General features: G+C 42.0%; 1 protein-coding gene across 2 annotated transcripts in view; it reads right to left on the reverse strand.

The window, feature by feature from the left end:
* hcfc1b (host cell factor C1b) overlaps positions 1–25,879 on the reverse strand; it is a 129,346-nt gene that overhangs the window by 45,625 nt on the left and 57,842 nt on the right. For both annotated transcript variants that reach the window (XM_084333989.1, XM_084333990.1), the window contains 4 exons: positions 15,876–16,025; positions 5,509–5,733; positions 4,492–4,599; positions 2,014–2,185 (listed from right to left, as the gene is read on the reverse strand). In XM_084333989.1, the coding sequence (XP_084190115.1) occupies positions 2,014–2,185; positions 4,492–4,599; positions 5,509–5,733; positions 15,876–16,025 (655 nt within the window). The remainder of the gene's footprint in view (positions 1–2,013; positions 2,186–4,491; positions 4,600–5,508; positions 5,734–15,875; positions 16,026–25,879) is intronic.

The raw sequence follows: 25,879 nt of genomic DNA on the forward strand, positions 1-25,879 counted from the left end.
TTACTAGAGTAGTCACGGTTTCAACCGGATTTTTTTTTCTTATTTAATTTTATTTACATTTTATTTCGTTGCCACCACATTTTTTTTGACACCAAAACAGAAATCTCATTCTGAAATATCACTCTTGAAATATTGCTCTGTGCTGAGTTGTTGCAGGAAGACAACAACTGGAAACTGTGGAGCATGGAGAGCTAACGTCCTATTTCCAGTGTTTGCTAGTGTTACTGCGAAAGGTTTGTAAAAGTCTGTAGCTTAGCATTATCTAAAAGATAAAAACAGCATGTTGCCCACTTTGCGTAGCGTTCATAGACTATTGATACGGAAATGCCGTTCAATGAGCAAAGACCCCTGCTGCAGACAGAGTGGAGGTACTGTGTGAGTGAGTGAGGTTGTGTGTGTGTGTGTGAGACTCGCAATTAGGGCTGGGCGATATGGCCTAAAAATAAAATCTCAGATTTTTTCACACCATATCCGATTTACGATTTTAATCGATTTTTTTCTCTTAAAAACTAGAAACGCCAAGGAAATCATTCAAATAAGCTTTGTTTTTATTTGACACAGAAATGATCAAACCAAGATGAATTTCCCTATTGGGATTGAAGTGCAAACCTAACTTTCACCAATCTTCACAAAAAAACAACAATATATATATATATAATAGGTATGGGCGTGAGTAATCGATTACTTGCAGCTATGAGAAAAACCCGAAAATCGAAATATTGCTTTTTTTACTGCATTGAAATGTTATTTATCTGTTCCCTTATTTACTTAATACAACTTGTAAATGAGTTAATTCTTGTTATTTGTCCGACAGTATTGTGTCCCAATGGGAGTCATTCTCTGTAGAGGTGAGAGTCATTCTCTGTAGAGGTGGGAACTTAAAGCTCAATATAAGAACGGCCATGCACCACCACCCACAGAATCGAGAAAGAGCAATCAATCTGTCAATCCTTTCCGTGTCCGGGCCGGGTGAGGTTTCCCGTGTTGAGTCAAATTAAGCCGCAGGCTCCACTCCTTACATATGGTAACTAAACATTAAAACACATGCGGCTTATAGTCCAGTGCGGCTTATATATGTACACATCATTCAATTTAGCTGCTGCGGCTTATAGTCAGGTGCGGCTTATAGTGCGTAAAGTACGGTACATGAATGAACAAAATTACGGTAGGTAAAAAAAAATATATATATATATAAAATTTTCCTTTACGAGTAATACACGATCACTCGAGTATAGCATGCGATCAATCGATCTGGATTTTTCTTAAAAATGCCCATCCCTAATATATAAAAGGTTACTCTTGATCAAACAAAGATGAATGTCCCTATTGGGATTAATATTGCATAACTTGCTTTTTCACCAAACTTCATCAAACAAGAATGAATTTCCCTATTGGGATTAATAAAGTGCAAATCTAACTTTCACCAAACATCACTTTTTGTAAAATAAAAAGAAAATTGAAAATCGTCCTAAATCATTCATTCGAATTAGTCGATAAAATCCCGCCATACTCGCAATATAGCGTTATTGCTGCTGATGTGTTCTACAAATAGATTTCCCTAATTGAACAATTACTCAAGCACTACTCAATTACTGAAGCACTATGAAGTAATTCATGCGAGTACTCGATCTGGGAAGACATTACTCATGCCCATCCCTACCATCTACATCATGCCAGGGCTCCACAACATATAAACTAGGCCTTACAGAACCAAAACAAACCCCAACAATGTGCTGGAGTACAAACCAAAACAAACCCCAACAATGTGCTGGAGTACAAACCAAAACAAACCCTAACAATGTGAGTACAAACAAGAACAAACCCTAACAATGTGCTGGAGTAAAACCAAAACAAACGCTGTGCCAAAAAACAACCATGTTACACTGGATTTACAGACTACACTGCAATTTAATTGGTGGATTAAAATGTATGCATTTAAAATGTTTAATATACATACATTATACACCTCCTTAATGCATGGCAGATGCAGGTGTGTGTGTGTGGTACTTGTACCTCCTTGATGCAGGGCAGATACAGGTATAGTCTTGATGTAGGTGGTACCAGGCTTGGCGGTGGTGGAGGGAAACATGCCCCCTGCCTGGGAGGTGGTGATGATAGTAGTGGGTTTACCATCCGCAGATGTCACCAGCTTTAATATGGTACCTGCTGGTAACGCCCCCTTAGTCTGAGAGGTAGAGAGAGACAGAGAAAAAGAGGCAGAAAGAATAGGAATGAGTGAGTGTTGTACCTGTATAACCTGGGTAACATGGTTGTAAAACCTGGGCAACAGGGTTGTATAATCTGGATAACAGGGTTGAGTGTTGTACCTGTATAATCTGGATAACAGGGTTGAGTGTTGTACCTGTATAATCTGGATAACAGGGTTCTATAATCTAGGTAACAGGATCGTATAATCTGGAAACCCCAAACCTCCCACTCAGTCTCCTTCAGACGCAACCTACGCTCCCTGTCCCCCTCCACCCTCTCCTCTGACATCTTCTCCGCTTGAGTGAAACTTTCTCTGCTCTCCCCCCAGATAGAGCAACCGCCACCCTCCTTTCAGCCCTCTCAACCTCCTTCGACAAGCTCTGTCTCCTCGCCAAAAAGCCTGTCAGCCGTTCCGACACCCAGACCTTGGCTGTCCGATACAGTGAGAGAAGAAAGACAGAACCCGAGAGCGGACGAGAGGAAGTATAAAAAGACCTGCCTCACTGGTGACATCACTACCTATCATAACCTCTTGTTAGCATTCTCCAAAAACTTTACTACTGCCGAAGCCTCCTTCTTTCACCAAGCTTTAGGCCTCGGCTAAAAACCTCTGCAAACTGCACGCCACCATTACAGAACGACCACCTAGACTCTTCAAGACTGGTCATTCCACAGAGACAGCCCTCATAGCAGTCACAGAGGCTCTTCACTTAGCAAGAGCGAAAGGCCTCTCCTCTGACCTGATTCTCCTGGACCTGTCAGCAGCCATCGACACAGTCAACCATCAGATCCTCCTCACATACCTCACAAGAATGGGAGTCGTAGGCTCTTATCTGTGCTGGCATGGCTGTCATCCTACCTTGACAGCCACTCCTACAAAGTATCATGACGAGGTACCGTGTTGGCCCCCCGCCCCCAACAGACGGGTGTCCCCCAGGGCTCTGTCCTTGGACCACTCCTATTTCTCTCTATGCACCAAATCTCTGGGTAACATTATCATGTCTCATCCTTCTCATATCACTGCTATGTGCTATGACACTGAACTCTTCCTCACCTTTCCTCCCTCAAATATCCAAGTCTCTGAGTGGATCTGGGCCTGCCTGTCAGACATTTCTGCCTAGATGATGACCAATCACCTCAAACGGAACTAAAACTAAATGTAGCTGGGGCGCCCCAGTGGCAAACCACATAGCGCGCTCAGCCGCGACACGGCCGACCCGGGTTCGATTCCCAAACCCGTCATTATTTGCCGAATGTCTTCCCCCCACTCTGTCTCCCATTCCTCCTCTGTCTCTCTCTACTGGACTGCCCAGTAGCAATAAAGCGATAAAATGCACAAAAAAAAATCTTAAAAAAAAAAGAAAAAAAAGAAAAAAAATATATAGCTACTTCACCTTCCGGGCCAAATCGTCCCCGCTGATCGACCTTTCAATCACAGTGGCTTTGTCCTCGACCGCCAAGAACCTAAGTGTAGTCCTCGAAGTCGCCTCAACAACCTGAACCTGCTGATTCTTCCTGTGTAATGTCAGAAGGATCTGCCCGTTCCTGACAAAAGAAGCCACCCAACTCCTGCTGCAATCAACAGTCATGTCTTGCCTTGACTACTGCAATGCACTGCTCCGCACAAATCCGCTTCAAGGTCCTTGACCTGGCATACCGTGCAGTGAAGGGAACGGCTCCCTCCTACCTCCGGTCAAGGGTCTCCAACTACACACCCTCAAGACCCCTACGCTCTGCATCCTCTGGGCGCCTCAGATCCACTCCTATCAGAGCTCGGGGGGTCATCAAAGAGAAGCAGGCTATTCTCAGTCCTCACTCCACAATGGTGGAACGAACTTCCCACCAGTCAGGACAGCCGAAACCCACAACATTTTCCACTGTCTACAAAAAACACTTATTCAATCAATATCTAAAATGAAGAAGGGGGAGAAAACCTACTAACCTTCGTACTGTCTTTTACTAGTATGCACTCTGCTACTAAGGAATCAACCTTGCCTACCGGTATATTACTACCTACTATGCTGTCTATACTACCGGTACTATGCACGCAATACTGTAGCATTCAAATTCGACACTGTTTGACGAACAATGTTACTTACCCTTAGCTGCCAGAGTTGTACCCTTCCTGCTCACTTGTTGTACACAACTTGTACATTTCTTTGGATAAAAGAGTCAGCTAAATGGCAATGTATAATCTACTGTAGGTAACATGTTTGTATAATCTGGATAACAGGGTTGAGTGTTGAACCTGTATAATCTGGGTAATAGGTTTGAGTGTTATACCTGTATAAGCTGGGTAAGTGGGTTGCTCCCAACCTGTCCAGTAAGTGCTCCACCTGGTTTTGTCTGGACCACTGACATCACCTTGCCGAGGTTTCCTAGGTTACCAAACTGGAATATAAGAAGGGGGGGGGGCATTCACTTCTCAGAGCCAAATCCATTCAATGCTACCACTCTTAAAGGAACCCTAGCCCTTTTTCTTACTGACCAATAATGAATTTGATCTGTAGAATCCTTTCTCAACACAATCCATGCTGATCCTCATACTAGCTCCGGATAGTTAATGCAAAGTCAATGGGGTCAAGCTCCTGTTTGTACAAACTGACTGAGGCTTGCTTACTTTGTGTGCACTATGAGTGCATTTCAGTGCGCCTCAATCAACTTGTACAGACAGGAGTTAAATCCCATTGACTTTTAATTAGTTTGTGGTCAACTATCTGAAGCTAGTATGAGGAAGAAGGACTCTATGGTAAGTAGAAAATGGGGTTAGGGGTCAGAAATAGCCCTTTAATGTATTACTACAGTGAAACTCCAGCTGGGTAAATCGTGACTGAAGCAGGTTCTGTTGCTGGCTTTGCTACACAAGCTAGTTAACACAAAGCTCTGTTGCTTAGCAATGACCGTAACGCCCCTCTCTATAATTAGTCAGACTGGAAGTATTTTCAGACTCAATAATATCAGGCCACTCATTGTCTGTTTGGTCTTAGTTAACCAAGACTTTGTTAGTCGATTTTTACGATGCTAAATGCACATATCTGGTAAGCACTACATTTAAAGAGGTTCTTCTGCATGATTGCATGTGGGAAACTACAATTTTACAGATTTCTCGATGAAATCATCTAATTGATTAGTCACCAAAATCTATGACTATTAGAAGACTAAGAATGTATTTAGCCAATGACAGCACTACAACTAATACACAACCATAAAGTCGAACTGTTTCAAAACAAACATGAGGCCAAACTAAGTTATCTGTATAGTAACGGCTTCACAAATACACTGAATCTCCTTCAGACTGACCAGGGTCCCAGCACCTCCCATAGACAGCGGGCTCTTGACGAGGGTGATGGTCTTGGTGACTCCGCCCACTGTAGTGACCACTTGGGCCTGCTGAGCCACAGTCACCGTGCCCGACTTGTGGACAGTGATAATTGGTCGGCTGGGTGTTCCGGCTGTGGAGACTAGGGAAGTCCCGCCCACTTGAGCGGCAGCTGTCTTTAACATTCTGGTGGCTGGGTTGCTTATCTGAAAGAGAGCCAGACAGGTAGACAGACAGTTACTCAGTGGGTATGTTAATAAGACAGGTGAGGTTACTGATCATAAAAGGTGATGCTATTGACCATAACAGGTTGTTGACCATAACAGATGAGGCTACTGGCCATAACAGGATAGGGTTGGGTACCGTTCACATTTGAATCGATACCAGTACCCACAGGTATCTTTTTCCGGTATTTTCATAACAAATTTTTTATTTCTGTTGTAAAACTAAACTAAAGTCTAAACTTCTCAATTTAAACATCGTTATCACACCACACAAACTAAGACCCCTCCCTACCTCCCTCTGCCAAACTGTACATTTAGTATATATTATAATTTTTTAAGTTTAAATATCAACATTATCTGGCCATCCTGAGTAAATACTATCAAACTCCTCTGACCTCATCTGGTGGTCATGGCTCATAGCAAACGTAATGATTTTAGAATATTTCAGATAATGAATTAAATGTTTATATCAACTATCCAGTTAGTATTTATAGTGTAACGTTTGGCTACTTTAAATCATTGAACGTAGACAGAGAGAGGGAGAGAGGCTCAGCCACCACAACCGTGATGTATTAGGTCTGGTCTGTTTCCATTATGAAATGACAATTGCGTGTCATTTAACACTTTCAGCGCCAGCCGTTTTATCCATCCTTGTAATCAATGGGCCACGCTTTAAAAGATAGGGATTTTCACTGTGCGTCACGATGTTTGCAGGGCTATATCTATATTCTATATTATAGCTATGGAGACAATACTATGGCTCATTTGACAGTCACTATCCCTCGTCCAACATGTATTTTTTTTTTTTTTTTTTTTTTATGTATACGTTTGCGTGTTATCCCGTGGTGAATATTGTATAGTTTCAGAGTGATCCTGGCTAATTCCTGAAAGCTGCGTTATGGAGCGATATGTGAATTTTGCTAAAGGCGTTCGTGTTGCTCGCCTGGACACGTTACTATTTCCAAATCAAAGGTATATAATAGGTATTATGTTTCATCATGAATGCATCAAAGGGGGGGGGGGGGTAGTTTTTTGATGCAGTATTACTCCAGTATTGATGTCCATCGGGTCCCTGACATGAACTGGCACAAAATATGCATTGAGTGTGCTGAACGCGTTTCAAAGTGCTCGGATGAAGCGATTCACTTGACTTGGTCTAAATTCTTGGCCTGGATCATATACAATGCAACACACAGTGTGAAATAAGGTTTCAAAGGGTAGGCGATACTGCCACCTAGCAGGATTCGGCCGGTATTGCACTCTCGGGGTCTCAGAATGAGTTCCAATGGTAACACAGAGGTCCGTGAGACTGTATAGAATTAAAAAAAGGGAGCGGCTGGGTAGCGCAGTGGAGAATGCAGTCGCCTACCACCGCAGAGACTCTGGGATCGAATCCAGCTGTCAGCGGTACCTCCGGCTTGGTCAGTCGTCCCTACTAACACAATTAGTTAGCGGGTGGGAAGCCGGCGGAGTATGTGTCCTGGTCGTTGTAAACTGCGGTTCCTACTGGTCAGTCGGGGCGCCTGTTCAGCAGGGAGGGGATCGGGGGGAAATAGCGTGAACCTCTGCACGTGTTACATTCCCCCAGTGAGAGTCCTCGCTGTCGGGTGAAAAGAAGCGGCTGGCTGACTCCACATGTATCGGAGGAGGCATGTGGTAGTTCTACACCCTCCCTAGGCAGACAGTGGGACAATGTGCGCAACGACCAGGAAGGGAATTGGCATAACGACTAAATTCAGATATTTAATAAAAGAAAAAACAATGAAAAAGATAGAAAACCCGACTATACTCGGGTTTTGGCGCTCACCGGTTGGCGAGACTATAGTCGTGGTTGGCCGTGAATGAGTTAAGGTCCACGCTGGTCTGCGTCTATTATGAAATGACAATTTCTTTATTATATTAAAAATATATTGTTATTTTCTGTTTCAGTTCAAATGTTCAGTTTCAGTTCAATTCAGTTATTTTTAATAGAATGGATCATTAAAATCAAAGGGTATTGCACATAAATAGGCACTTCAGAATCTGAAGTTCAGATAATAAATCAAAATGACACCATTCACCATCGTAGCCTATAATAACAGCATTGCATTGGCCTAACAACCGGTTTAAATAAACAAACAGAAACAGTAGCATGTGCATCTTTTAGATCAATTAGGCTATGAAAATTTGTCTGCATCTAAATATGAAAAGGAATTAAAGAAGAATGGTTTGTTTCAATAATAAAAAAAAAAGTATTTTATAAAAAGATTTTCTTTTCTTCTTTTTTAATTATATATATTAAAAAAATCGACTGACATGAAAATCGAATGTGGAGACTGGCATCGACTATTCGAGAATTTGAATATTTATCTCATCACTACTGACAATAACAGGTTGCTGCTACTGACCATAACAGATTACTGATCATAACAGATTATACTAGTGACCATAACAGGTGATGCAGCATGCTAGTGACCATAATAGACGCGTCCTAGTCACTAGGACCTAGTGTGTGTGGGGGGAGGAAGAGGTGAGGGTAACACAAGCATTGGTTCTGAAAGCTAACATACTTTAAACATCACTATGAACTAGCAGAGCTACATAAACATCACTGTAAACAATAAAACTAGATGGCATATGCCTCGGCCAGTCCTTCATACCAGCGGTCATCAGGCTCCACAACAGTGGGCAGGGACTGCTGCCAGACTAGGAACCTAAAAAGGACAATAACACTACCTTATGCATACTGCACCTTATGTGAATACGGTATATTTCAGTTAGTTAGTTAATTATATTGACTTGTTATGTTGTTTACACTGCTTGTTTTTACTACCTGTACCTCCCCTCCACCATGATGCTATGATGTCTGAATTTCCCAAAGGGGACAAATAAAGGAATATCTTATCTTATCTGAAGAAAACTAGAATGCTAGTTATATGTAAACAAAAACACAGCTAAAGTGTCCCCATCTTGATTGATTGAAAACTTTATTAACAGATTGCAGAATGGGTAACTTGTACGAGGAAGTCTGAGGTAAGCGACAGCTGTGATTGGATGATCAAGAAAAGAGGGCAGGGTTTGAGACAGGTCCATTGTTAAGGGGATGCAGACCTGAGAAAGACTTTCGTCTTGTTTACATCAGGGTCCCCCATTTTCAATATATCATGACATTTATGACACAAATTGATCTCTAAACAATGTCCTGGTAGGTTAAGCCACCGTTCGACAAAGTTTCTATATCTATCCCACGTGTGTAAAATCTTGTACACGTTATTTCTGATGCAGATAACATTGTTTAAAAACCTTTTTGCAAACTTTCAGTGTTTTTTGTCCATTTTCGTCTGTAACGTTACTCTGTGGATGTCATTTGTTGTCACCCGATTGGCCGTATCCTCGCAACAAAGAGATCTGCTATTGGTCGAGCACAAGATACGTGACCGAACTCGCACCAATTACGTCAAATAATACTCTGTGGTGGTGACCAAGTATCCGTTCGCGAGGAAAGATCTAGTCCCGACTTTAAAATTATGATTGCGCAAAACGGGCAGGATTGTAAATGGAGAACTTTTTATTCCTAAATCTACACCAATATATCTTTCACCCAGAGTGAAAATTGTGTAGTCCGCCGAGGTGGGAACGGGATGAAACGATACAGCTAGTGATGCACGATATATCGGCCGCCGATATAATATCGGCCGATATGGCCGTTTTTTTACACATCGGTATCGGTCCGATATCAAGATAGGGCCGATATTAACACTTTAAGTGCCGAAAACGTGTTTAGGCGTCCTTCCCCGCCATGCTCAAGTTGCCGAGGACGCCGTAACTTGTCTTTAATATCAATATTTCAAAAATCTGTGATCGGAATCATATTTCCCATCCGCAGCCTTCACACACAGTTCTGAGCTCCTCTCAAACCTCTAGCGGTTCAAGAGCGCCATCTGGTGGCCGATCGGCAGAAGCGCCAAACAGGAAGTTATGTGGTTGAAGTGCTGATCGTCCATATTACTTCCGGGCACTCTATAGGTCCCGGGACTCGATCTCGACACAATACATAGCGATCCGTTGCCAATAACTCGATAAACAACATGATTTGGACGTATATACTATTATACAACCTGGAAATAGATCGCGTATTTCTACATCCCATAATAGGAATATTTCAGTTCCACACTCATCGTCCAACGGCGCGAGGAAGATAGGGTAAGATTCAGCGTTATTTTTGAACGTGTTTGATATAAACTGCTCTGATGATCATACCACACTAGATGAATGATATAACGCTGCCCACGGAATTATAAACGATCCCCCGCCCATCCGGTCATCATCAGATGATACGTAGAAACTTCTAGAAGTACGTCCAATTGAAATGTTTGATCTCGCACAGATTCCTACCAAACTGTATTTCATCATCAATATAATGCATTTGGGGCTATAAATCACGTTCTGGAGAAAGCTGCAGAAAGAGATGAAAACATACTTATACTTTAGACCATATTTTACTATGAATATGTGAATGAAAAAGTTTAACGTTGCTACACAATGAGCAATACATATAAGACCTTGAATGGGCCCTAATAATGGCAATTTAGCAATAGAATTTAAAAAGTTATAGCCCTGCAAAGAAGGGGAACTTTTCCATAGACAAATAGAGCTGGCAGGGATGGTATATCATGAATTTAGCCTTAGGCAATCAAAGTGTTTTTTTTATACATGGTTTGGCCTTAAATAGTTTCAAAATATCAGTCATTTCTGAAAATAAGTTACAAAAGTAAAAAGATTATGCGTTTTGGAAAATATCTCTTTATTTGATTATCATAAAAAAGTGTTTTCTATACAGAGATATCGACATCGGTAAATATCGGTATCGACCAGAACAGCAATATTAATATCGGTTATCGGTATCGGCCACAATTTTCACATCGGTGCATCACTAGATACAGTCTTCCCCTTACGGCCTATAACGGAGGAGGCTAGTGACCATAACAGGTGAGGCTACTGACCATAACAGGTAATGCTACTGACCATAACAGGCTACTGACCATGAACAGGTGATGCTACTGACCACTCTGGCACTTACTCATTAAATCCACACTATGATTATTGTACTGTAAATGAGAGCTATTTTATAGCATTGCATTATTTTATACTGTCTATTTTATGCTAATTGTATGTAAATTAGGGCTATTTTATTGCACTGCACTATTTTATACTGTATTTTATGCTAATTGTATGTAAATGAGGGCTATTTTACTGCACTGCTTTTATTCTGTCTACACATTTTGCATTGGTCTTATTCTGTCTATTTTATTAAAATTATATGTCTGCAATTTATGCATTGCTTTTATATTGTCAAAAACCTGCTAATAGTCTTTTATAGAAATATCGAATAAAAGAAATAACGATCAAATAACGTATATATACGTGGTTGGCGTTCAACGGTTGTCGGCCAAACACGTATCCTGGTCTATAACCTAGATCTATAGATCTTAATTAACCGACCTGTAGGAGTCGCTGTCCACAACATCCGATCCCCACCCACCGGCTTTCCCAACCCCTAATACTGCCAATTGTATTAGTATGAACGACCAGCCAAGCTGGAAGCAACACCGAGAGCTGGGCTCGAACCCAGCATCTCCTGCGTTAGTGGTGAGCGCCATGCCCACTGCGCCACGATTTTGAAACTAATTTCAAATCCAATTGTTGCTACATGCTAAAAATAGGGAAGAGAAACTAACTGCGCTTCAATATATACCAATAACGTTAAGTTTTGTGGTTTATTATCCCGAGTAATAAGAGATATTAAAATAATTCATACAGAAGTAATTAGCTTGAACCCCCATAGAGGCCTTTGGGAAGTGTCGTTCGGAAAAATTCCAACACTCATCGAAAGCTGTCTGTGTCCTCTTCAAAATGGCCACAGAAAAACTACAATTCCCGACGTTCAGATTTTCCAAAATGGTCGACTTTCGCGAACTAAACAACACCAAAACAAAAATCTATCTAATAACACTTTAACCTATTGGTAAACTAACGTATTGATGATAATATACATAACTGCTGTTGTGACATGGTTATGATGTTTATACTTGAATACGTTTGAAAAATAAAACGATACTTTTGTCAGACGGTCTAGACCATAGGTGTCAAACTCACGGCCCGCGGGCCAAATCCGGCCCGCCACGTCATTTGATGTGGCCCCCCAAGAGCTCAGGTAAATTTTTTATTTTTTTTTTACATTAATATTGGGTTAAAAAATAGCAGTGTTAAAATAATTGTGGGTTAATGCGTTAATAAAGCTTTAACTTTGACAGCCTTAGTTATTACACATTCTTACACATACATGTATGTTGAACATCTGAGGTAACAAAGGAAAAAAGCCAAAAGCACTTACTCCTCAGACATTCTGACAATTTTACAGCCCAAAATACAAAAAAGATCCAGGCGGAATAGGTAACAAAGGGTTGAAGAAATATTGTCTGAACTGTCAGATGCAAACTGGCTGTGTGACATAACCGAGCATCTCGCTCAATTGAATAAGAAGCTGTAGGGACGCAAACAAGTCCCACCCAAAACTTGACCAATATAGTTGTGAACTGAGACAACCCTTATTTTGTTATTTTTGAGTACAGTTACAGTTGTGTGTTCATGCAGACACATAATAGCAATTTCATTACGAATTGAAAATGGGGGACCCTGATGTAAACAAGTCGAAAGTCTTTCTCTGGTCTGCATCCCCTTAACAATTGTGTGTATTGAGCTGTACTGTACCCATTCTGCAATCTGTTAATTAAAGTTAATTAAACTATCTTCCATTAGTTGGATGTATGGCCTCTGCAAGGTTGTGTGCAGCCATTTGTTTTTGTAACATCTGCTACATCTGTCCCATGTGTTCTTTGCAGCTCACAGTTGTTAGTTCTGCCCCTCTTGACTGTGACAAAAAGGTTTTGAACAAACTTAATGTCATAGCTTGTATTTGATGATATTCTTCTTTGTTATTTACTTGAATGGTTTGATCATTGATTGGTGGAGTAATATGGGGTTCTGATAAACTAAAATTATTTGTTAAAATAACATAAGCTAACATATATTTTTACATTTATGCAAATGAATATGCAATATGTATAACTTGAATAAGTAATAAATACAGAAACACCATGTTTAACAATATGTAAATGTGTAGCTACATTTATTTTACATTACATTAACATTTATACGGTCTTTGGCCCTTTGAGGGCGACCATAATGCTGATGTGGCCCTCTGTGAAAATGAGTTTGACACCCCTGGTCTAGACAGGTTGATTCATCACGTGATGCCATTTGCGGTCCAAATAAGTTAAATCTTATTTTAAAATCGACAGAACACACTGTGTGGTCTATAATGTGCAATGCGGTGTCCCCACAAGGTTCTGTCCTGGGCCCATTGCTATTTTCCATTTATATGCTACCCCTCAGCACTATTATACGCAAATTTGGTATTAACTTTCATTGTTAGGCAGACGACACCCAATTATACCTACCTATTAAGCCGAATGATTCCTCCCAACTGCTAAATCTTGAGACATGCACGTTTGCCATTAAAAACTGGATGTTGCAAAATATTCTGCTACTTAAAACAGATAAAAACCAAGATACTAGTCGTTGGCCCCCCAAATCACAGGTCTATTTGAGGACATCTCGCTCAAATTTGATAAGTCATGTTTCTCAGAGCTCCACCATAAAAAACCTTCCGATTCTTCCCTCACATTTAACCTCTTAACAGTCCTGCAAATCTTGTATAAAACGGCTGTCGATTGCATACCCAAAGTAAATTGAAAGCTATTCTTGAACCATTTATAGCACATGCATGAGTCTGGCCTCATTCTGAATTTTCTTCCACAACAGGAAGAATCACTTAGTGCTACTGTAATAGAGTTACAGAGGTTTGTAATCACCAAAATATATATATATATTTTTTAACTTATGTCAGAATTATTTTGCAAACAGATGCCTCTTACAGGTTCCAGCTGAGAGGGATAAGCTGGAAAACACAAAAGCCTGTTGGCAGCCTTCAACACAGTCAACCATCAGATCCTCCGCTCATCCCTCGCAGGAATGGGAGTGGTTGGCTCTGCGCTGGCATGGCTGTCATCCTACCTTAACAACCGCTCCTACCAAGTATCATGGAGAAGGACCCTGTCGGCCTCCCGTCCCCTTCAGGCGGGTGTCCCCCCTCCTCTTCTCCCTCTACACCAAATCTCTGGGTAACATTATCACATCTCATGCCTTCTCGTATCATTGCTATGCCGACAATACTTTTTCTCTCCTTTCCTCCCTCCCAGATTTCCAAGTCTCTGAGCGGATCTTGGCCTGTCTGTCCGACATCTCCGATTGGATGATGACCAACCACCTCAACTGAACCTAAGCGAAACAGAATTGCTTCACCTGCCGGCCAAATCCTGACGGACCTTTCCATCACAGTGGAGAATGTAGCCGTAGCCGCATCCCCGACCGCCAATAACCTTGGTGTAGTCCTTGACGACCAGCTGAACTTCTTTGCTCACATCGCAGCAACAACCAGAACCTGCAGATTCCTCCTTAGCAACGTCAGAAGGATCCGCCCCTTCTCGAGTCATGTCTCGCCTCGACTACGGCAATGCACTGCTTGCTGGTCTACCGACGACCACCACCAAGCCACTTCAACTCATCTCAGAACGCAGACGTCCGCCTGATCTCCAACCTACCAAAGTCAGCCCATGTTACCCCACTTCTTAGGGACCTGCACTGGCTCCCCATCGCCGCACAAATCCGCTTCAAGGCCCTCGACCTGGCATATTGCACAGCGAAGGGAGCGTCTCCCACCAACCTCCGGTCAATGGTCTCTTAACTACACACCCTCAAGACCCCTCCGCTCTACATCTTCTGGGCCTGTCAAGGTGGTGTGATCTACCCTGCGCCGTCCTCGATGTGGCCTACAGTGTCGATTGCAGCGGCTGTTCTACCTCAAACTGGATCTGCTCTACGCTGTCCTCAGTTTGGCCTACAGCATCTAACCGTGCCCGCTCTACTTCCACTGGACCCGAGTGGTTCTCCTGCCCCCTGGGGATAGTGACCTTGGGCCATCATCATATTTTATCATATCAGTGCTTGTATTCCTGTGCTTTATTGTTCTTATTTCTATTGTTATTTTAATTGTAATCTTTCTTAAATACTTTAGATACTATTGCTACTATGTATGCATGTATATGTGTATATATGTATATGCTTATATGTGTGTGTGTATATATATATATACACACGTGTGTGTGTGTATGTGTAATCCACCTGTTGTGGGTGTGCTTGCATGTATGTATGCATATACACCAATTATTAGCTTGTTCTATTATCCACCCACCTATCATCTAGCAACACCCATACAGTATATCAGGTCCCCTTTGAATTTCCGATCTGAGGTTTCTTCCTTTTTTCCCTCCTATTGGTTACAGGGAGTTGTTCCTTATCTTCATTGGGGAAAGTCTGGCGGTGTTATACAATTTTGGACTTTATGGTGGTTTTTATTGTGAATCTATTGTGATGTTAGTTGATCTGTGAAGCCCAACGAGGCAACTTGTTCTGATTTTGGGCTATACAAATAAATTGGACTTGACTTGAGAAATACTCAATTGTAGCCCAGATATTACTGACAATTCCTTAAAGGAACACGCCAACATTTTGGGAAATTAGCTTATCGTCTTCTCCAGAGAGAGACAATGAGATAGATACCAGTTTCCTCTCTGTGCGTTCAGTAGAAAGCTATCTGGCTGCACGTTAGCCTAGCTTAGCACAATGAATGGAAGCGGACAGTGCCGGTTAGCCTTCGGGAGAGGTGTTAGTTGGACAATGCCTAGGCTAACCGGCACTGTCCGCTTCCCTTCACCCAGACACTACCCAGACAAAACCTTGCACAACATTGACACTACCCTGCACTACCCTGTCAATACCTCGGGTTACAGCAGACATCTGGTGGTTTGGGAAGGGAGGCATGGAGAGATGTCATCACCAAGGTTCAACTGGTCCCAACAGCCCCTTCCTGCACTCAGGTGATACTACTGACCACAACAGGGTACTGACCATAACAGGTGATGCTACTGACCATAACAGGCTACTGACCATAACAGGCTACTGACCATAACAGGCATGGTGTTGGATGATTTTACTATGGTAGCTCCAGCAGGCATGTTGAGCACGGTGGCCATGGAGGGCGGGATCTTCTGGGTGGCTGCAGCAGCTGCAGCCAGCGCTGCCATGCCACTCATCTGAGAACTGCTGCCTATTGGCTGGAAGGGAAACCAGTCATGTCATTAATACCACTGACACCCAATCACTGACCTTAAAGAATATTTAATGAACTAATATCACTGACCTCATAGAATATTTAATGAACTAATATTACTGACCTCATAGAATATTTAATTAACTAATATTACTGACCTCATAGAATATTTAATAAACACATAACACTGACCTCATAGAATATTTAATAAACTAATGGTGCCATTACAATTTAGCTCATATTCTGTTTCAATACAATTTCATTCCAGGTAAAACCTGAATCACTAGAGTATTTTACAGGTAACGTTGAATAGTTCTGCACTATAACATGATAAATGATGAGGTTTTGTATCAGATTTTTATCATCAATTACTAACGTCCTCGTATGAAACCCTCCACCTAGACTCAGTCTGGAGGAGGGATATACCAGACCTGGAAAAAGATTTTGATTGGCAAGAAGCCTGGGCAAATGTTCGACTTGCATCAAGGAACCCGGACCATCAACAAATCAATCTTAACTATATTCACAGGACATACTTGACTCCTATAAGACTGAACAGAATGGGTCTTAAACAAGACTCCAAATGCTCCTTATGTACAAATGGGGACGAGGGGACATTTATGCACATGTACACCAGTTAAGATATTCTGGAAAGAAGTGACCCAGCAATTATCAAATCTCTTAACTCTGAATATACCTGTACAGTACACCCCTCTGTATTACTGCTGAATGATGTTTTTGAGTGTGCAGTAACTATACAGCTAAAGAGATTGGTTTTATCTGGTATCACAGTGGCTAAAAAGCTGATAGCATCACGATGGTTTCAACTGGAAAAAATGTGCCGGAAGGTCTGGATTCTTACATATCTCGATGTGATTTATCTAGAAATATCTACAGCAAGAATTTTGGGTCTCAATGGATCCAAAATGACATTGTGGTTAGAAGTGGTGGAGAGAATAAAAGCTAGCATATAATGGCAGTGTCTGGTTAGGAGCGAGGGAAAATGGATGGATTATCCAATGGGGGGTCCGGAAGGGGGGGGTACGAGCTGGAGCATATGTGTGTAGGGTATTAGATAGCAGATATTAGGGGTATATCTTGTATAAGACATTTAACTAAATGGTGATTTCATTGGATGTGCACTGTTAATTAATGCTTGTATATCTAATCTTGTGTTGTCATGTTTGTTTAAAAAATAATAAAAAAATAAAATACAAAAAAACATGATAAATGGACAAACAAAAAAGCACCCATAATGCTTATACCATCTCCATCGAAAAGCACCAATGCATTATACCATCTCCATCGAAAAGTACCCATAATGCATTATACCATCTCCATCGAAAAGCACCCATAATGCATTATATAATCTCCATCGAAAAGTACCCATAATGCATTATACCATCTCCATCGAAAAGTACCCATAATGCATTATACCATCTCCATCGAAAAGTACCCATAATGCATTATACCATCTCCATCAAAAAGCACTGATAATGCATTATACTTTCTCCATTGAAAAGCACCCAAAATGCATTATACCATCTCCATCTAAAAGCACTCATAATAATGCATTATGCCATTCTTCATCTAAAAGCACTCATAATGCATTATACCATCTCTATAGACCACCACAACACTTCCAGTATTTTCAGCTCATGGGAGAATGCGGGGGGAGAAAATTAATGAATGTTGATGAGCCTTGATGTAAGTGGTTGTAGCTACAGCTGTGGGGGTGCTGAAGAAATGATCCAATATACTTTTTTATACGCCCGAGTCTCGTGAACACGGAGAGACCAATCGCAGAGACTCACTGGGCAATCTGCGCATGCAGAGTTGGGATTGGCCTCTCCGTGTTCAGGAGACTCAGGCGTATAAAAAAGTATATAGGATCATTTCTCCAGCACCCCGACAGCCGTAGCTACAACCACTTACCTGTACGTCAAGACTCATCAACATTCATTCATTTTCTCCCCCCCATGCTCTCCCATGAGCTGAAAATACCGGAAGTGTTGCAGTGGTCCATCTAAAAGCACCCGTAATGCATTATACCATCTCCATCTAAAAGTACCCATAATGCATTATACCATCTCCATCTAAAAGTAGCCATAATGCATCGTACCACTAGTGAGCGCTTCCTATCTACACAATACAGTGTTACAGTGTTACCAGGCCATTAGACACAAATGTTTTCTACCCAGAAGTCAACTAGGGATTATAAAATTATTTTAATAATCAAGTATTCTACTAATTATTCCATCGACTAATCGGATAAGAAATACTTTTGCTTCATTAACACATTGAGTGCCAACAACGAGAAATCTCGTTATTTAATCGTTATTTCTTTTATTAGCGATATCCATACATTTTTCATCAATCCAGCATCACGTTATCATTGGGACTGTCTCTGAGCTCGAAAAGGGCAAATAGGGACCCCTATCGTCTCACGGATGGTATTGTACCCATTGGAATGGACTCAATGAAAATGCATGAGAAAAAAAAAACTCCGGATTCCACATTTTACTTCTCAGGCATGTAACCTGAGACTATTGCATTCATTGAGGCAACCGAAAGCAGCGTGGATAATCTGTTTCGAGGTCTAAAATTGGATCAATAAACACGATCGATATTTGGAATGGCGGTCAGGAATTGGAATAATCTTTTTGCAGAACATCCGATCTGAGGTAAGAAATCTATTTTACCAGTTTTGGGGTAATCAGATGTTTTTTTTCACATATTTCACATTGTGTGGCTGTGTGTGCGTGTATGACGTTAGCGCTGACCAGGTCATGGATAATTGATTTTTCAGCCCGCTTCTCTAGCGTGCATAAGTACACATATACTATCGATAATCTAGCATTTATTTGAAAACGATTCATAAATAGGCCGAAAAATGACAACGTGTTGTGTGTATTCCAGTAAATGGCTATTTCCGCGATTTTTTCTGGAATCACTAGAAATCTTCAAAACTATACTCATATTCAAAACGGTATAAAACGGAAATGTACTGATGAAAAAACAATCCGTTTTGTACATGTTGACTGCAAGCAAGTCATTAATAAGCGACGGGCGTATTAGACACATAGCCATAATTTAAGATATAGTTTATGCGTTAGCAAATGTGCTCGCCCTCTCATTGACTAGAGTGGTGGCATTCAAGCGATAAATAGCGCACCCCCTGCTGGCACTCAATGTGTTAAAGGGGACATGCATTATAAATGGTTTTTTCTGTGTTTAGCATGTTTTTATAGTAATAGTAGGAGTTAGTATCAATGGGTCTGTGTCTCTAATTACCATATTGACTCATCAGTCTAGTCTCGAGTTCACGAGATCCTCCCTCACTCAACTAAGCTGTTCCGATTTGACTGTATTCCTGACGTGAATAGGGTACTGATCTGCATAGAGATAGAGGGAGAGAGAGAGAGAGAGGAGAGATCGCTCCGAGAGCCCGTGTGCACGCTTCGAGTCGCGATGCAGGGGGACTCGGGGAGAGACAGAGGAGAGATCGCTCCGTATGAGCCTCTCTCTCTCCCTCTCTATCTATCCGTCTCTCCCTCTCTCTCTCTCTTCGCTCTCTCTCGAGTCGGGAGCACTATCACTGCAATATCTTTGCGCATGCTCCCACGTGCACGCCTGTATTCAGATCCGTACAATAATAATCACAGAGGTATATATTGTCATTTGAAACAAGTTACCAATGCATTGTCCCGTGGGATTATGCCCCCCCGCAGCTAAATTAATTAGTATCCCCCTCAGTCTCTCTATCTCTCTGTCTGCCAGTCGCAGACTGTGTGGATGACTGTCACTCAAAGTGCTTATGGGCGGGCCAGGCCAACACTGGATGTCCCCTTTAAAGAGCAATCGTAAATGTGCAAAAAAGAGAATAAGACAGGTCCCTTAACACTTTGGTTGCCTTGGGTTAAATTAATGATATACCATAGATTGCCAGCGCTATTTGTCTATGGAGAAAGTCCCCTTCTTTGCAGGGCTATAACTTTTTAAATTCTATTGCTACATTGCCATTATTAGGGCCCATTCAAAGTCCTATATGTATTGTTCATTGTGTAGCAACGTTAAACTTTTTCATTCACATATTCATAGTAAAGTATGGTCTAATGTATAAGTATGTTTTCATCTCTTTCTGCAGCTTTCTCCAGAACGTGATATATAGCCCCAAATGCATTATATTGATGATGAAATACAGTTTGATGGCAATCAGCGCGATATAAAAAATTCCAACTAGACGTACTTCTAGAAGTTACTACACGTCATCTGATGTTGACCGGATGGGCGAGGGGGGCGTTTATAATTCCGTGGGCAGCGTTATACCAATCATCTAATGTGGGTCAAATGTTGATAATAGCAGTTAGTATCTAAGACGGTAACGTTACACGCTAAAACTCACCCCAGTCTCCGCGCGCCGTTGGGCGATCATCGTCGAGTAGAAATTTTATCATTATGGGATATATTTTTACCCGGTCCATCTCCAGCTTGTATAATGGTATATACGTCCAAATCATGTTGTTTATCGAGTTATTGCCAATCGATCACCGTGTAGCGTGACGAGCCAGAGTCCCATGAACCATAGCGAGCGCCCGGAAGTACTACGGTCGTCATGACAACCTCTATTCAATATCCTGTGTGGCGATTGCGCCGATCGGCCACCAGATGGCGCTCCTGAACCGCCAGAGAGCTCAGTGGGTCCTGCTGGTGGATCTCAGGCCAGCGGAGGGGGAATATGAATCCGATCGCAGATTTTTGAAATATTGATATAAGGACGCTGTACAGCGTCCCCCGGCAACTTTAGCATGGCCAGCAAAGACGTGAAAAGACGTGTCCCGGCAGTCAAAGTGTTAAAAAAAGCGTCATTATGATTAGGGGTGCACCGAAAATTCGGCCACCGAAGGTTTTCGGTCGAAAATGGCCAAAAATTGCCTTTCGGCTCTTGGCCGAAAGAGTTTTTTCACCGAAAATATATCACCGAAACAGAAGCAACCTAACGCGTGTTGTTGTGATGATGTCATCAAAACGCGGATTCATTACATGCGCGCTGTGAGCTCTTCAGTCCTGCGTGATACTCCTCTTGGGACTCGGGAGCAATGCATCTCCTCGGGAGTCGCGCTGTTTCTACAATATGTAAACTCTGCGCGCAACAAGTCCAATAAATGCGTCTTTAACATACTTTATCCTTATTTACTATATATATCACTTGAGTGATCTAATATGCATATTATTCAGAGCGAGAGGGGGAGGGATTGTTTCTCTCACATTGACGCTGTCTACTGTGCCAAAGTCATCTGGGGACTAGAAAGGTGTGCTCAGTAGAGCACAGATGTCCGCCTCTCTCTCTCTCTCTCTCTTTCTCTCTCTCTCTGATTGATTGATTGAAAACTTTATTAACAGATTGCAGAATGGGTACAATACAGTACAGCTCAATACACACAATTGTTAAGGGGATGCAGACCAGAGAAAGACTTTCGTCTTGTTTACATCAGGGTCCCCCATTTTCAATTCATCAGGACATATATGACATACATGACATACAGATAGACAGTACTGCTACATCTATACATTTATGACATACCAGATTTGCAAATACAGTACTGTTTGTGATACAAAAAGACCCATAATAGTGATTATTTAAGTTAAGTTTAGCCATAATCATATATTTTTCCATAATCAGGTAGCTGAACAACATTGGTAAAAAAAAATTCTATTCTATGAATCATTTTCGGCCTTTCGGCTTTCGGCCAACTGTTTCCTATTTTCGGTATCGGTTTCGGCCAAGAATTTCCCATTCGGTGCATCCCTAATTATGATTACTAGTTGAGATCAAGGTTAGTAACAAATGTGCATTCATTAGGGCCACATGTAGGGATGGGTACCGAATTCGGTATTTTTAAAAGGTACATACCGAAACACGTCGGTACTACCGAGTATCGATTCACGTGATACAAAAAATATATATATATATTATATTTTTTACCTTTTTTCTTTTCATGTCAACGTTCACACGCACAATATACGCTTACCTAGGATTTGACTTGATTCAACAACAAAGCAGTCGGGGCAATGGCAAGCCGAAAACGGTCGAAAGTGTACCGTAGTTATTTGAAGTTTGGATTTTTGTGATTGTGATGAAACAAAGGAGAATATAAATGATTTCTTTTGTTGACCAGACATGATAAACTGCCACTGAGCTCGTTCAGCACCTACTTGAGATCATGTGTACCAAAAATCAAAGCAAATGAATAAAGGGAAGATGATTAAACAGAAGGTTTTGTAGATACAGTACTGAATTCTGCCATCCGGACACATGCAATTTGAAATATTATTATAGAATATAGAATACCAGGCCTTTAAATGACCTTATTATAGCCAACTCACACACTTATGGATCGGGTCAAATCTCCTCTTTCAAATGGCAGAGTTCAATTTGGATTTAGTATCTCCAGGTGTGCAGGAAGAACCGTGAATGAAATCTACTGTATGTACAGTTCCATTCTTTTTTTTTTAATAGACTTTTTCTCCTTTATTTTTCTTGTATTTTCCTCCCATCCCAATTTAGTCGTTATGCCAATTCCCCCCTCCCTGGTCGTTGCGCACATTTGCCCCCTACTTGCTGGTCTAGGGAGCCCTGAAGTCTATCACATGCTTCCTCCGATACATAGGAGACAGCCAGCAGCCTCTTTTCACCTGGCAGCGAGGACTTTCATTGGGTGAGTGTAACACATGGGAGGGCACACTACCTCACCCAATCCCTTCCTCGCTGTGCAGGCGCCCTGACCAACCTGTAAGAGTCGCTGTTTGCTAATTAAAAATGGCGGATATTCGCTAAATTATAAACACATTACATAAACTAAAATCTCTATCTCTATCTCTATTGGTAAACAAACGTATTGTTGAAAATATACACTATGACTGCTGTTTTGACAGGATTATGGTATTTACTCTAGGCTACATTTGAAGAAGAAAAAACTCAACATTATGTCATACAGTCTAGAGATTGATTTATGACGTGATGTCATTTTGGAACTGGTACCGGACCAGTCGGGCTTAAGAGGTTAAGAGTGTAAATCAATATGGTAGCTAGTTATGGTGTCTCTAAGTTAGCTAAGAAAATAACCACAGAAAATAAAATGCTGCAGTCAATTTGCGAAAGCCTGAGCTTAGTTAGTCACACACACGCACCTCTCTCTCTCCCTCTCATACACACACACACGCACGCATCCCTCTCTCACACACAACTACTCCCCTCACTCAGTGATGCATAAAATACCTCAGAAAGCAAAATATCAAGTGGTTAATGAAGCAATTGGAGCTTAAAATGCACCAATCCAATACAGCAGGTACATTCAGCCTATTAGATGCTAACGTTGATGGGTAACTTTAGACTGGATGCTTTCTGCTGAGATGCTGAAACATTGACGCTGTGCTATGGACTGCAGCCAGGAACTGCAGAACTGGAGAACTATTAGGAATGTCTGACCACTAAGGCTACGTTTAGACGAGCGTTTTGTGAACAGAAACCGCAAAAGTCGTCTTGCGGTTTCACTTTTAATTTTGCGTTTAGACTAGCGTTTTTGGGGTGGAATTCTCTGTGCAGACGAGGCTGTAACGACGGAGCACCGCTGTCACACGATTGGCGCATATGCCACATGACGTGCTGTGAAGACCCGCTGTTACAAAGGGTCAGATTAAACCGAATATATATATTTATTGTTTGATATCCCTTGTATAATATTTGTATATCGTTTGATATCCCTTGTATATTATTTGTATATATACACGGAATATCCCTTTACCTGTGTACAAACCAGAGTAATATTCGCTCTCCTATTGGACAGCGACCCCCAGGCGCCAACGACCAAGCCCCCAACGGCAAGTTCAAAGGCAACTCCGGGCATGTCGCTACATGCCCAGAGTCTGCGCAGTAATACGAGACAGAACTGAGGTTGGCACTAGATAATTCACCTTACGTATAAATACGGCGCAGGTGTAAACAGCAGTAGTCTTACCAAACCCTTAATGCCTTCACCACGCATACAACGTGCAGTGAAGTGAGCAACCTTGCAGCTAAATAGAGCATTGAGAACCGCGTGCGAATAGAATGCTAAAGTGTCAGAGTTTAACGCAGTAACGTTGAGTTCGACTTAATCTAATGTGAAGTAATAGTCGATCATTTGTAGTGTATCGTGCGGCTACAGTTCTTCAGTGACCAGCATTACCATCGGTTCGTCGTGTATTTAGCTAGTGCACTTATCCAGGCTGTGCGGCCTAGGTCCGTGCCCACACCCGAGGAGTCCTAGGCGAGAACCGTTGGATATGTACACCGGAGAACCTACACCGGCGACTGCAGAACCATTTCTGGTTGGATTATATTGCTTTGGGACCGTGACCGCTGGAGAAGAGAACCGTCGATCCCACTGTCGTTTGGGATTTACCCCCGTGAGGATCATCACTCGGGCCCGCCTCTAGGAAGAGGCTGGCTAGCTGTCGTCGATGCTATTCGAGCATCTTGGATTACAACTGCTGCTTTGTCTGCTGATCAAGGGAGTACATGCACCGGCTCCTGTATCTGGAGCCTCGTTATTCCTCGTTGACCCAGACTTTGTACCCGAACATTCCTCTACCCCTACCGGCCTTACACCCCGGAGGGAACCCCCCAGTGTCTCCAGCTGGTACCGGTGTGGCCTATATAATTGCTATACCACAGGTGGCGTCAGCTTAGACCCATCCTAGTATTCATACTATTCTCATTGACTTATGCTCTTGACTGACTTTACGTGTGTTCTTCGCCATACAAGCGCGAGCCTAATTCTCAATCTGTAACCTAACGTTGCTTAATAATAATAAATACCCTCCAAATAGAACTTTATGTGTCAATGCCGTATTCTTGTGTGGGTGTTCACCATAATTATATTCATGTACTGTATGGCCAGTAATTAAAGTACATAACTAGTAATGGTTTAATATATCACAATCTTTAATACAGTCAGGGTATTGTAACCCCTCAGTTACACCCGCCCTACTCTGCCTCTGATTCGCAGACTGTGGATGGGGAATGTGATTGGACCAAAGCAGAGTCACTCACAGACAGTGGGTCCACTCACGCCGCGGGACAGATTCTTGTGTATTTAACCCTTTCACTGCCACACGACAGCCGGTTGTGTGATAGTAAAGGGTTAACCTTCTGTCGTGTGGCAGTGAAAGGGTTAAAAGTACTGCTATAACGCTACGTTCAGAACACAGAACGGCGCGGGCCAGTCGAGGCACCTGCTGGCCCTGTAATTGGAATGAGTACACTTTAAATCCTTTAACGAGGATCCATTGGAGGGCAAGTCTGGTGCCAGCAGCCGCGGTAATTCCAGCTCCAATAGCGTATCTTAAAACTGGACTGATTCTTGTGTCTTTAAAAGTACTGCCAATGTAGCCTTCAAGTGATCTCCGTTGATATAGTCAGACATACTTGCTTTGTTTACGTCTCGGCTACTGGCGCTTACCTGCTACCTGTGACGTAAGCAGTACGAGCGACCAGAGCCGTGACAACCCTTTCGTCATCGTTTTAACAGATTTATACGGTTTGATAGTTTAGACGAGAGCGCAAAGGTTTTGCGTTTCTAGGAATTCCACCCTGGAAGGTAGTCTCACTTTTTTGCGGTTTCACCCCGTAAAAACGCCGTTTCCGTATAAACGAAAGGCACATCCGTAAAAATATTTTTGCGGATTCACCTGCTAGCGTTTCCGTCTAAGACTCTTGAACACTAAAACCTGCATGGACTATAACATATATCATGCCAGTTAAAGTACAGACCCTCACCAGCACCTTGTGTATACCGTTTACTTACTTACTAAATT

The sequence above is a fragment of the Notolepis coatsorum genome (assembly GCF_963971535.1).
Source record: "Notolepis coatsorum genome assembly, chromosome: 17".
NCBI classification, from domain to species: domain Eukaryota; kingdom Metazoa; phylum Chordata; class Actinopteri; order Aulopiformes; family Paralepididae; genus Notolepis; species Notolepis coatsorum.